This window comes from Dipteris shenzhenensis, chromosome 31 (genome assembly GCF_047967505.1).
Source record: "Dipteris shenzhenensis isolate YYH24624 ecotype China chromosome 31, Dip_SZ_1.0, whole genome shotgun sequence".
In the NCBI taxonomy this organism is placed as follows: Eukaryota; Viridiplantae; Streptophyta; class Polypodiopsida; order Gleicheniales; family Dipteridaceae; genus Dipteris; species Dipteris shenzhenensis.
This window is the reverse complement of record NC_141626.1, coordinates 45429811-45442817: the sequence shown is the minus strand read 5'-3', so window position 1 is coordinate 45442817 and position 13007 is coordinate 45429811. Positions and strand designations below refer to the sequence as shown.

General features: G+C 39.0%; 1 protein-coding gene across 4 annotated transcripts in view; it reads right to left on the bottom strand.

Annotated features, from left to right (window-relative positions):
• Positions 1-8642: 8642 nt before the first annotated feature.
• Positions 8643-13007, bottom strand: part of LOC147881519 (ATPase complex subunit) — a 68914-nt gene continuing 64549 nt past the window's right edge. For all 4 annotated transcript variants that reach the window (XM_087370037.1, XM_087370038.1, XM_087370039.1 and 1 more), the window contains 2 exons: positions 9285-9463; positions 8643-9119 (listed from right to left, as the gene is read on the bottom strand). In XM_087370037.1, coding sequence (XP_087226163.1) covers positions 8990-9119; positions 9285-9463 — 309 coding nt within the window. In that variant the 3' untranslated portion in view covers positions 8643-8989. The remainder of the gene's footprint in view (positions 9120-9284; positions 9464-13007) is intronic.

Below are 13007 nucleotides of genomic sequence, written 5' to 3'. Positions count from 1 at the left end.
CCCCAAGACCCACCCTCCACTCAAGGAGATGGGGCCTAGTACAGATCAATATTATGGCACATCAAGCCTAAGGTGAGATTAGTGTTTGTAAGTGTGGTAGTGCTCACTCCTTTATGAAAGTCCAATCTTGGGGATTGATGTGTGCACAAGAATCTCACAAGAATACTCAAAGTTTGATCATTTAGGAGCCTCTTTCTGTTGCCTATGCGATGGCCAATAATTTTCAGCTTCGTTTTCAAAGGAAGTAAATCCAATATCCAATAGAATGTTCAATTAGAACAAGAAATTTGGTGGCTGGCTACATTTAAGGTAACATAGATTTTGTTTTTATAGTAGTATAGTTGAATAGAATTTGAGAGATGTATTGGAAAGTAATATACCATATCCTTTTTAGTCCCTAAAGATTCATATGAAGTTTTGAAGTGGTTATTTGGGCAAATATATATACCTAACGTGACAAATAGACATAACTATGGTGAGCTATGTGATGTTGAGGCTATGAATCCTACCAAGTAGAATGGCATCTAGCTATTACAATATGAAAACTATTAACTATATGTATGGTTTTGCAAATGCAAAGCACCCTCTTCCATTGTGCATGGGAGAAAGAGTAAAAGAAGGAAAATATAAGGATGCAAAGAGTGCATGGGTTGGTAGACTTGGAGACATTGACCGAACCAAGCCACTAGATTGGGACATTGTAGAAAAGATGAGTCTTAGAAACCAACCTTGGCTATTCCGTTAGGGAAGATACACGTGTGTGCTTCATGCTATTGTAAGTATAATTGAGAAGCTTGTTCATTTGTACATTATTGCTAGACAACTCCAATTACGGCACATGGAAATACCGAGTGGAGACCATTCTTGTACTTCAGGACAAATGGAAGTATGTCGATGGATCTACACCTAGACCATTGGCTGATCCAGCTAGCAGTAGCTCTACTCCACCTATTGTCACAATACCCAATAGCAGCGGGATACAGTGGAATCTCCAGCTACAAAAATAGATTTCGCACTTGTAGCAGATCCTGCCATTGCCCGAGCATAGGCAGAATGGGACAAGAAAGACAGGTATACATATCATCTGATTAAGCAGAATGTGCAAGATGTCATGCTAGGAAGCTCAACACAGTGAACACATCAAAAGAAGCATGGGATATGTTCGAAGCTCTCTATGAGTCCAAGAACACTTCCAGGATTCTCACACTAAGAAACCAAATCAACCAGAGTTTTCGCAACAACAGTGAAACCGGTCATGCTTACGTGCTCAAGATCAAAGATTACAACAATTAACTCACAAGAGAGACTATGAATCCCCAGAAATGGATCAAGTCATCCTGAATGGTCTAGGAGAGGGATACGAGAATCTAGTCCAGAGTATTGCCATCCAACGGCAAATTCTAACGTTGGAAAAACTTTAGTCAGTTTGACTTAGTGAAGAACTCACGACTTAGGCCATTCATGCACACAAAGGTCATTCCAATGATTAAGCATTCACAGCTTCAAATAGAAACAGAAGCAAAGGCAAAGGTAGAGTATCATTCCAGCAAAGTGGTAATCATCAGCAACAAAATCAGCATCAAAGTCAGAATTAGCATTGAAACCAGAAGGTAATTCTTTTCACACAAATTCACCACTTAATCAATTGGAAAAGAGCATAATCACACCATGAAAGCGACAGCAAGCTAGGTACAATCTCCCCCCCTAGATGAGTGGCTCATGCTTCCTCATCTAGAGTATTTATGATACTCCATAAAAGCACCAAGGAGCCAAAATTATCCCTCTCATCCAAAAATGAGGGATTTGATTTACATAGCCATCTTAGGGCCCAAAATGAATTATGTCCACAACAAAATATATTGCTCAAACTTGCAATAATAAAACAAATACAAAATTGGCCCATGGCCATATATAATGCGCTGTGTGACACCTCAATCGGTACCCTCACACTAACTCCAATTCTCGCTATGAGTTCCATCATTTGTACTTAAGCCGCCAATTACATTAGTTATTAACAATCGATTGAACGAATCACCGAATCAACCGATCCCAACATAACCGCGCTCAAAGCACAATAATCAAGCACAACACCAATAACACTAGCGACATCAGTATTAACATGGAATCACCCACAATACCGACCATCTAGCATGGCAAAACACAAGCTAGTTAGGCGTCCCCAACTAACCACACAAAGTATCCACTAGGACCCTCGCCGCGTCTGGTGCGCTCCTATGGAGTACTTTATCATCTCACTCGACTAAAAATAATAATGTCCAAAGCAAGATATATCATAAATATAATTTCTATAACATCCCTCTTGCTTGGATTGCAACTGACCTCAGTTGCATGTTTGATTATAGGAATTAAGGAGGTCTGGAAAAGTTCGAAAGAACCACTTAGGCATCCACTGAGCATCGTCTCTTGGATGGTTCTTAAATTTGAGCAAGTATTTAGTATAGACATTTCCTTTTCGGGTTGAGGTCTATTGATGATCAACAATGCATTCGGGTTCTAGAATTTCTTCTTCATCAACAATCAATTGGGTATCTTCATAGATAGGATGAATAGGTAAAGGTCCTTTGAAGGGCTTTAAGAGGCTGATATGGAAAGCATTATGTATTTTCCAATTATCAGGTAATTCAAGCCTATAAGCTAGATCATTCACCTTGAATGGTCCATTAAAATGTGGTGACATCTTGATTATTAGATCAACACTCTTCAATCTTCTTTTCTCAATCGGAAGAAGTACATAATCGCCTTCTCTAAAAGGCATGTTTTTTCGTTTCTTATTAGCTTGTTTTGTGTACTTCTCTTGAGCGATTGCAATGGCTTCTCGAACCTCTGTGAGAATATTTTGATAGTCATGGGTAAATGCATATGCTGCCTCCACTCTATGGGTCAATCGTGTGATAGGAATAGGTAAAACCTTCCCATAGATAATCTCAAAGGGTGCTCTTCCAGTTGCAGAATGAGGAGTATTATTATAAGCAAACTATAAGAGATGAATGTATTTGTCCCAAGTCTTTGGTTGACTTCCCGCATAAGCTTTTATCATATCCAGAATAGTACTGTTGGTAACTTTAGTTTGCCCATTCGATTCTGGATGAAACGCTGATGAGAAATCTAACTTAGTGTCTAGATTATGAAATAATGCAGTCCAGAAATTACTACAAAACTTCGAATCTCGATCAGACGCTATAATCTTTGGCAAGCCATGATGAACAAAGATATGCTTGATGAATAAATGTGCAGCTTGTTGAGCTGTTAAAGTCTTCTTGCATGGGACGAAATAAGCTTGCTTACCAAAGCGATCTATTATTGTCCAAATCATATCATTTTGATTTGCTGTAGTAGGAAAACATGTTATGAAATCCATAGATATTTGTTTCCAAGGTTGCGTAGGAATAGGCAAAGGCATTAGCAATCTTGGGGTCTTTCCTTTGTAACTCTTGATCTTCTGGCAAGTGATGCATTCGGCTACAAACTTAGCCACATCTTTTTTTATAGTAGGCCAATGAAATTCTCTTGCTATCACTTGTAAAGTGGCAGTCACTCCCCTATGTCCCATATATGGTGGTTGGTGCATTTCCTCCATTACAATTTGTCTAAAGAGTCGAGTGATGCATAATTTCTTTTGATAAAAGAGATATCCATCATTGCATGAATAGTCCAACATAGGTTTCCAATTGTTATTCTCTAATTTGTTCCATATATCGGAAAAGTCTGGATCCCCTTGATAAGAATTCTTCATACCTTCGAAAGGCTAGGTCTCTACACCATTGATGTAATTAATACTTGGCTTTCTGCTAAGAGCATCAGCAACTACATTCTCTTTTCCAGGTTGCTACTAGGGAAAGTAGACATCCAACCAGATTGACATATGCTCAGAAAGGCAAAGCAATTTAGGTTGAAATCACCAACTATGCTCTTATGACTACCATCATGGCTATAGATGAGCCAGTGTACTTTGAAGATGCAGTTAACAAGCCACAATGGCAAGCTGCTATGAATAAAGAAATGGATGCTTTGTACAAGAATAATACTTGGGAATTATACAACCTCCCACTAGGAAAGAAGGCCACAACAAACAAATGGGTATACAAAGTGAAGTACAATCCAAATGGAAGCATTCAAGATACAAAACTAGACTAGTTTCAAAAGGATTTGCACAGCAATATGGTCAGGATTATGATGAGATTTATGCTCCGGTAGCAAAGATGGATTCCATACGATTCTTGATATCACTAGCAACACTCAATAGATGGAATGTGTACCAGTTCGATGTCAAGAATGCATTTCTCAATGGTTATCTAGACGAGGAAGTCTACATGCAACAACTAGTAGGTTATGTTGAACCAGAAAAGGAGAATCAAGTTTGCCATCTCAAGAAAAGTCTCTACGGCTTAAAGCAAGCACCCAGAAGTTGGTATAGAAAAATCGACAAGTATTTTGCTGATCTAGGATACATGAAATCCAATGTAGATCATACTCTCTACTACAAAGTTCAAGGGGAAGACATCACTATTACACTTTTATATGTAGATGATCTGATTGTGACCGAAAGCAAGGATAGCTTCATCAAGAAATTGAAACAAGACTTATTTGCAGAGTTCAACATGAAAGATCTTGGACTTATGCACTATTGTCTTGGAATTAAGTTCTGGAGAGATTCAGATGGCACCTTTATGAGTTAGCTGAAATATTAATAGTCTCTTGAAGAAGTTTCATATGGCAGATTGCAAGATTGCAGCCACTTCCATGGAACAGAGTTTGAGACTTACAAAAGATTCAAAAAATCCTACAATCAATGACAGGTACTACAGGCAACTCATCAGATCTCTTATATATCTAACTATCACATGGCCAGATATTTGTTATATAGTAAGTTTACTTGCACAGTTTATGATGACAAATCCAAAATAATCTCACTGGAATGCTGTCAAAAGAGTCTTGAGATACATCAGAGGTACAAGACAGTTTGGAATAGAATACAGAGGAAATCATCCAAAGTTGCATGGATACTATGACAGTGACTATGCCGGAGATCATGAGACCAGGAGATCGATACAAGGATATGCATTTTTCCTTGGTCAAGGTGCTATATCATGGTTGTCAAACAAACAACCAACTGTTTCTTTATCTTTGATTGAAGCAGAATATAAGACACTCACTTCAGGTGCATGTGAGGCAATATGGCTCAGAAGACTATTATAATAAATAGATTACTTTGATGAATCAAAGCCAACGACAATATACTATGATAATCAACCGGCTCAAGCATTGGCCAAGAATCCAATATATCACTCCATGACAAAGCACATTGATGTTAGAGAGCACTTCATCAGAGAAAGAGTGTTACTTGGTGACATCACACTACAGCATTATTGTGATAGCAAAGAGAATGTTGCAGACATCTTTACCAAACCACTCGGTAAAGAGATTTTTGAGAAACAACAACAAGCTCTTGGTTTGACGCAGAGGAAGGACATTCCCATTAAAGGGGTGTGATGGAATGTAATGTTCAGTACTTTTTCAATTTCCCAGAATCATCATCTTGAGGAAAGGCCTACTTCATGATGTTGATCTTGAGGAAAGGTGTTAAGAGACTATGCTCAACATCATGTGATTACATGTGCATAGCACTAATACATATAGAGTGCTATAAAAAGGAAAGGGTTAGATGTTCTAATCCTAACCCTAACCCTAAATGGATTTGTATAACTAAATCTAGTGTACAGTTAGTCATTTGTGGTGTGATCTCTAGCTGTGCCCTCTTTCCTCACATCTCCAGTCTTCTCCTCTCCCCTCTTCATATTTTGTCAATACTTTCACAAAGCTAGTAATCCTAGATTTTGTTCAATTAGAACAAAACCATAGCAAAGTTACAAAGTAAAATAATGTTGATACATAAAAGCCTTACCATTTGTAAGTGCAACCGAAGGAAAGAGCAAACATAGTTGACAACAAACATCATCTAAGAATTGATGCAGTCCTACAACTTCAAAAGCATTTAATGCTTCAATCTTACCATCTAGGCTAGCAAACACCTCGAGGGCCTAAACTTGTCTAGTCAAATAATCCCATGCATTGCACAAGCACAGTGACCCATGGAACTCATGTCTATCAGTATTATCAATAGAACTATACACTCTTCTAAATTCTTAATCATTATGCTTAACAAATGCAACAAATGGCAGAAATCTTTGATAGTCTAAGCCCAAAATAGCAAGGAATGCAATTAGAGAGGAAAAATGTCCCAACACTTCTAAGAAAAACTTCATGTTTTTTGAAGCAAAAACCCAACACTTGAAGACCACATTGACAAGAGAGAATTGAAAAAAGTGCCTATGCAAACATTACTAGAATAAAGCCAACAAGGTGAAAACACAACCATAACAAGTCTACTAGAAGCACAGCATGATTACAAATAGGGGCAATGGCCAAGGAAATGGCAGAGACATCCAAGCAAGAACTTCAAAATTTGTATGAGATTTAGGAAGAGGAACACAAAAAGAATCATGTCCAACGTAGAGGAAATCATGTACGAGCAAATGGAAAAAATTAAAGAATTGAAAAGTTCTTAAAGAACAAAGACAAGCAGATGATACAACTGCAACAAGAACTCGCTACAAGCTGGTAGGATCCTTGCAGCAAATGCCAGATTGGAACAAAGCCACATGAACATAGTTCTACAAATTTTAGATACAATCGGTCAAGTGTATGTATCAACGGAAAAGCATAGTAAAAATCAAATTAAGACTTTAAAAGAGGCTATAAATAATTATATGACAAATACAAAGAAAAGATACAAGAGTACAAAATGAAATGGACACAAACATTTCAATTGAAATCTTATATGCTTAATTAGAATGTAGGAGAAATAGAAATCCGAGTGCAAAAACATCTAATGCAAGAAGTCACAAGGTTGTAAAGTGATGCTATTGCCATCCTAACCCTAGGGATGATCATTTGGAAGGCAAAGTGCTAGTGTGGTGGAAACTACTACATATTAAAATTCTAAACTCATTTAGTAGGCAAAGTGCTCATTGAATTTCTAAATTCATTGCCAACCATAGATTGGGACAAACCCCTAGGAGAAAATACTCTCAGACAACTCTCAAACACATATGCTAAGAGCTAATTGAACACAAAATGAATATTTCCTATTTTGCAGTGCACCAAGGATTCCTACAAATCTAGCAGAATATCTTTATAGAGTATGCATGCCTCATGGGAAACCCTCCCCTAAGAATAGTCAATAGATTGATACCAGGACTCCCCAAGTCACCATCTACATAAGTAGGGTACACTTATGCATTGAAACTAACCATTCCAACACATCAAGACAAGCAAGTGTTTAAGGAATACACTTATGTTACCTAACCTTCCGCATCTTTTTGAGCACAATCGAAATCTCTGTGTATCCCTTGACACCTTTGCCTCCACTCTTGCAAGCCAGCCATTATTCCCTCTCATGTTTCTTTGTTCATGCCTAGGACTGATTACAACTCATCCACAGCTCCTAGTCATACGGTCCCTTAACCCCCACAATCTTCCATCACCTTGAAAATACTGAATCCACAAAGGATTATGAAGATGCCTTCGTCATTTCCCCCCATTAATCAAAATCCTAGAGCCAATCATTGTCTTCCTCTTCATTGACCCATCCACTTTCACTTTTCCACTCTTTAGTTTTCCCAAATTTTCCCCCTCTTGACATATACCTACCATGAGTGATATTGTTTCTAGAACTAGATCCAATGTACCATCAACAAGTGTAGACTAAGATAGTTCATTGAGACACTAGTTGTAATTCTCGATGTATTGATCTCAATAGCTATGCTTATGCTTTGTAATTCACCAAAATGATCCCATAAGGTTAGCAATAAACCAAGGATTGAAGAGAGGCCTAGTTATAGAACATGTATGATCAAGGATTGCAAGGCCAAGAGATGAGCCAGAGAATGTCAATACACCATTGTCACTAAGTGGGTACACCGTGCCCTTCTTTTGAATTTCATGGGAGTGTGCACTTACACAAGAGAGGTTGGACTCCCACGAGAAGCTCAAGAGACGCTCTGCAGATCTAATTCCTCAATCAACCCAATGGCCCTAGACGAGAGATCCTTTATACGGAGGGATGAAGGCTACCACCCAATTGCAAAAGAATTACTTCCACATGGCAAAGGGCAGATGATTTTGCAAGACTATGAAGAAGAGATAGGCTCCCCTAGGAGAAACAAGGAGATACCACGGTGAGGAGGCATTTAGCTTTGAAAGTTTGTTGAGCAATCAGAAAGGAGTAGGCAACATTATGCGAGAGAGAAGCAAGGTTGACTTACAAGTTCACCGCATTAACATATCATTGTGTACCTCACCTAGAGTAGGTCTTGTCCTATGATTTGTTTATACAAACTCTTACTCGATTCTAAAATTAGTCTTGAATGCATTCTTTTGCTCCTTGTTTTGCACCTCCCATCTAGAATGGCAGCAACATTTCCGCAAGTATTCAACCCAGCCCTCAACACCCATTATTGGGAGATTATAAGCCCATAATACCTATAATACACCAGTATCACAAGGCTTAGGTATTACTAGAATTGAAATACACAACACAAGGAACGTATGCCAAACAAACACAGAAATTAATTAATCCCCCATGACTTTCTCCCTGATTGGCCAAACAAGAACTGCTTGGTGATCCATCACATCACTAAAGTGGATTCCTCTTTCACCTTCATTTAAAGGTTTGACGACTTGATATTGCATATTTTCAGCTAAGAGGAAATGGATTGAATTCAGAGGGAACATCTAACTAACTTAAAACAAAGACCACTCTCCAAATTTGTAAACCCCAAAAGGGATGGACCTAATGTTTGCTGAGGACAGAGCACATGACTTCACTGTTTGGATAGGCTTTCCTTGGTCAAACCCCAGGAATACAAATCAATAAAGGGCAAAATCAATTGAGAAGCAGAACTCAAAATCAAGCATCATCCCTTTGCTCATCTAAAAGGTCCAGTGTGCATGAAATCATTGAAGATATTTCCTCATCAGTGGACTGCCCATAAGCTCGCCACCTGATCCTTCCATGCTTATCCAGTAGAAAGATGTATCTGAGTCGAGACAACCAAGTGTTCATAAATTATTTGTGCCTTAACTAGAACAATCTAGATTTTAGAACAACAGCAATGTCAAAGAACACCTTTATCATTGTTTACCTTCGCTCAGACGTAAGTAAGAAATAATTAAAAGAACCACCTTCTCAGCATTATACATACCCCGTCAAAAGGTTTGTAATGTGGATGGCTCTTCGAAAATCATAGGAATCTCCAAAGGCATAAACAGTTTGCCTCATTCCATCATCATTTTGGCCTTCTGTTTTTGAAGACTCCATGGCTCGAAGGAGCAACCTTTTAACTGGCGAAAGGGAAAGAAACCAAGAGTCTACATATGAAACCTACAATATTGAAAAGTAAATTATTAGTTTGGAAATCCTTTGTAAAAAATCAGGCATGCACCTGTCTTGTCCATTTGAATTCCGGTACTGATGGGCAACTGTGAAATAAAAATTTTCCCTTTTTTCCCATGAAAGCACATTGTACTTCATTAGTTACCAGATGAGTACATGAAATTTGGTTGCATTTTTATGAAAGAAAAACTCAAGTAAGAGTCTATGTTGCAACTCTCCAAAGACTATGCTGTGAATAGTCCTTCACAGTAAGATACTAATTTTCCTGCAAAGAAAAAAAGCTTTATAGCAATGCCCTATACATGAATCTGCAGAAGATTTCTTGAGGGAAGGGAAATTGCTGTAATTTTGGTAGTGAGAATAATTCTAATCCAAAAATATCTTAGCTAGCATCAGACAACAAAATAAAATTTGGCTATACTTCAGTGCACAGGCAGGAATTGCAAGTAAAACCACTAGGAATATTCTCTATGTGATTCAGCACAAAGCAGCAAACCTGGTATCAATTGACATCACCATGTTGAACGCCGCTTCAACAACTTTACAAACCTTGTAGGCCTACTACACATACAGAGCTGTCTACTGATCTTGGTCCTTGTATCAAACAGGTTCTACACACCTGAGACCAACTTCCCACGTGTACTAGGGGTTGGCCCTCTGAAGGGAGCACACAACACATCTCAAGATGCATACACTAGGCAGCATGTGGGCACATGTATGCACTTTGATCTTTATGTTGAGAGGCGAAAAAATGACCTATTCTGTTTCTGTACTTTGTGTCGTTAACAACAGCTCCCAGCTAATACCTCACCTCCCACCTCCCAGCTCCATGCACCTCCAGCCCACCTCCCAGCTCTGCTTACATTCTCCTCTCCACTCATAGCCTTGCTCCACTCACCCACTTACCATCTCCTCTCAACTCACCCTATCTGCTCCTCTCGCTTAGCCTCTCCACTCCATCCCATTCTTCCTTGCTCACCGCCCCCCCCCCCCCAAAAAAAAGAAAAAACTTTAGGTCCCTGCTTCCTAGAGTAAATCTCTGGAGGGGGAGGATCCCCTGCCCACTCAGTCACAGGGTTAGAACAATGGGAGGTCAGGAATGGACAACAGCAGCAAGAACAAGGATCTACGAGGAAGAGCTCTGCATCATCAGCTCTATCACTCCTGCTCTCTTTCCAAAGACATATGCTAGGCCGAACTCCTTTCCATAACCAAAGACATGATAGATGTAAGATCTCCCTTGCTAAACATAATCAAAGGCAAATAGAACTGCCATCAAAATGGATTAAACAATACAGAGTCTGACATGCAATGGCCAAGTAGCTAATTTCGAGTATTCTAGCTTTTTCTTCAGCTTAGTCAGTACCCAATCAGACTGTTGGCCATGAGTAATTGTCCAACCTAAGGGATAACCCAGATGATGAACAAACTGAATAGGTTGAACAATTTCCCCCGGCCATAATATGTAATGCCACGCTTTGGAGTGCAAAGGCAGCAACTTAAATTTCTGAAAGTTTACATGAAGACCAGCAGCCAGACCATATAAAGATAAGGCATGCATCAATGAAGATAAATCATGCTAAGTATTCTGTGGAGTAAAAAACGAATCATCAGCATAAGCCTGAGCAATCATAATACTGCTTTCAAGGATCTGTAATCCATGCAACATGTCAGAGGCCACCAGATGATCCATATCTTGAAGCATGGGATGTGTGACAATGGCATATAGAAGCGCACTCAGTAGACAGCCCTGACGGACTGAACAACGAAGAGTCTAGGCTTCAGAAATATCCCCAAATAATATGCAGGCAGCTTTACTATCACTGTAGAGCCAGTAAATAAATGCTGCAATTTGTGACCAAAAACCCAATGCATGCATAATCTGTAAAACAAAATCCCATTGAATTGTGTCAAAAGCCTTGGCAATATCAACCTGCAATAATAAAACATCTCGCTTTGTGTATTTAGCATATTCTATGCCAATATAAGCATTTGCAATGTTATCTGTGATATGGCATCGAGGAACAAAAACATATTGTGCAGGATGAAGGCCATCATGTAGATACCCTTTAATATGGTCAACCAACATTTTGGTGATGATCTTGTAAATGGCAAGCATGAGTGTGATAGGGCTCCAATCAGCCAGGGATTCACATATTTGTTTCTTTGGAAGAAGTTTTACAATCCCTTTTTCCATGAGGCCGGCATTTAATGATTTTCCCAAGAAAAATTAATCATACACAACAAATTTGACTTTAGAGTATCCCAGTATGCAAGAAAGAACTCAACAATGAGACCATCCCATCTTGCAGATTTCCATCTGCCATAGGATTTTATTGCATCAAATAATTCTCTCACAGTGAAAGGGTCTTCTAGCTCCAAAGCCTATGCAGGAGTAACAATGGGAGAAACATACTGTAAGACATGGTTGACACGTACGATCAAGTTCGATGCATACCGTTCGATATTAGTGCGGTACTAAATGAACTAAAAAATCTTAGGCGTATGTCCGATGGTATGTTTGATACCCCAAAAAAAAGACAAAGATTTTAGAGTTTTGGAATAGGTACTTGTACAAGCTTTAAAACTTGTACAAACATGTAATATAGGTGCTTGATGGAGATAAAGAGGGCGAGAGATGAAGATGCTTGATGCAGCTTGAGCCTCGTCACTTGTTGGAGATGAAGAAGGGAGAGTCGAGACTCAAAGTCGGAGGTAGATGCTTAGTGTGAGATCATAGTGAGGAGAGAGGGGGTTTATATGGAACCTTGCCATTTGGGAGGCCCAAAATCAGTTTGGCAGAACCACCACCAATAACAAAACCAATCATCCAAACCAAACGAGCGCCCTGGACGGGAGGGGGAAAAAAAAAAGAGGAAAAAAGTACGGATCGTACAGTACCGTACAGAACAGAACAGAACGTTCCGTACGTTGAACGAGGGCAACCATGCCAGTGTAAGAGTTGTTTCCTTGCTGCAATAACTGCTTATGAAGGGAAATCCGCAATCCCAAACTGTCTAGAAAAATGATCAACACATGCTGTAGCAAGTTGTGTTCTAGAAGAAGTCTAGACCCCATCAGGCATAAGAGCACGACAAATACTTGTAGATTGCCGCTTGGAATGCAGGCTTTTAAAGAATTCTTTAGATGAGCAACCTTTGTTTAGGAAAGCTCTCTGTCTTGCTCTCGTCTCCCATTTAATTATTTTTCTATGATCATTGCTTTGTAGACAGTATCTAGCATGACATAGAGATGTGCTTTCTTCCCTAGACAAAGATAAAAAATGACTTAGCTCAATCAAAGATAGACAAGTATCTCTTCCTGAGCAACAATGTCTCTCAAAGTTTTCATGTAGTTTTTGCCTATTTTGGAAGGACGAATTGCATTCTAGCAACAAAAGCATCCCAAGCATAATCCATATTAATAAGACTATGATGCGAAAGAGGCTGACGAGCATCATAAACCATTGCCTTGTAAGCATCATGCTTAAGTAGTTGTTGTTTACAATCAGCAGCCTTCTTTGAGATAGTCT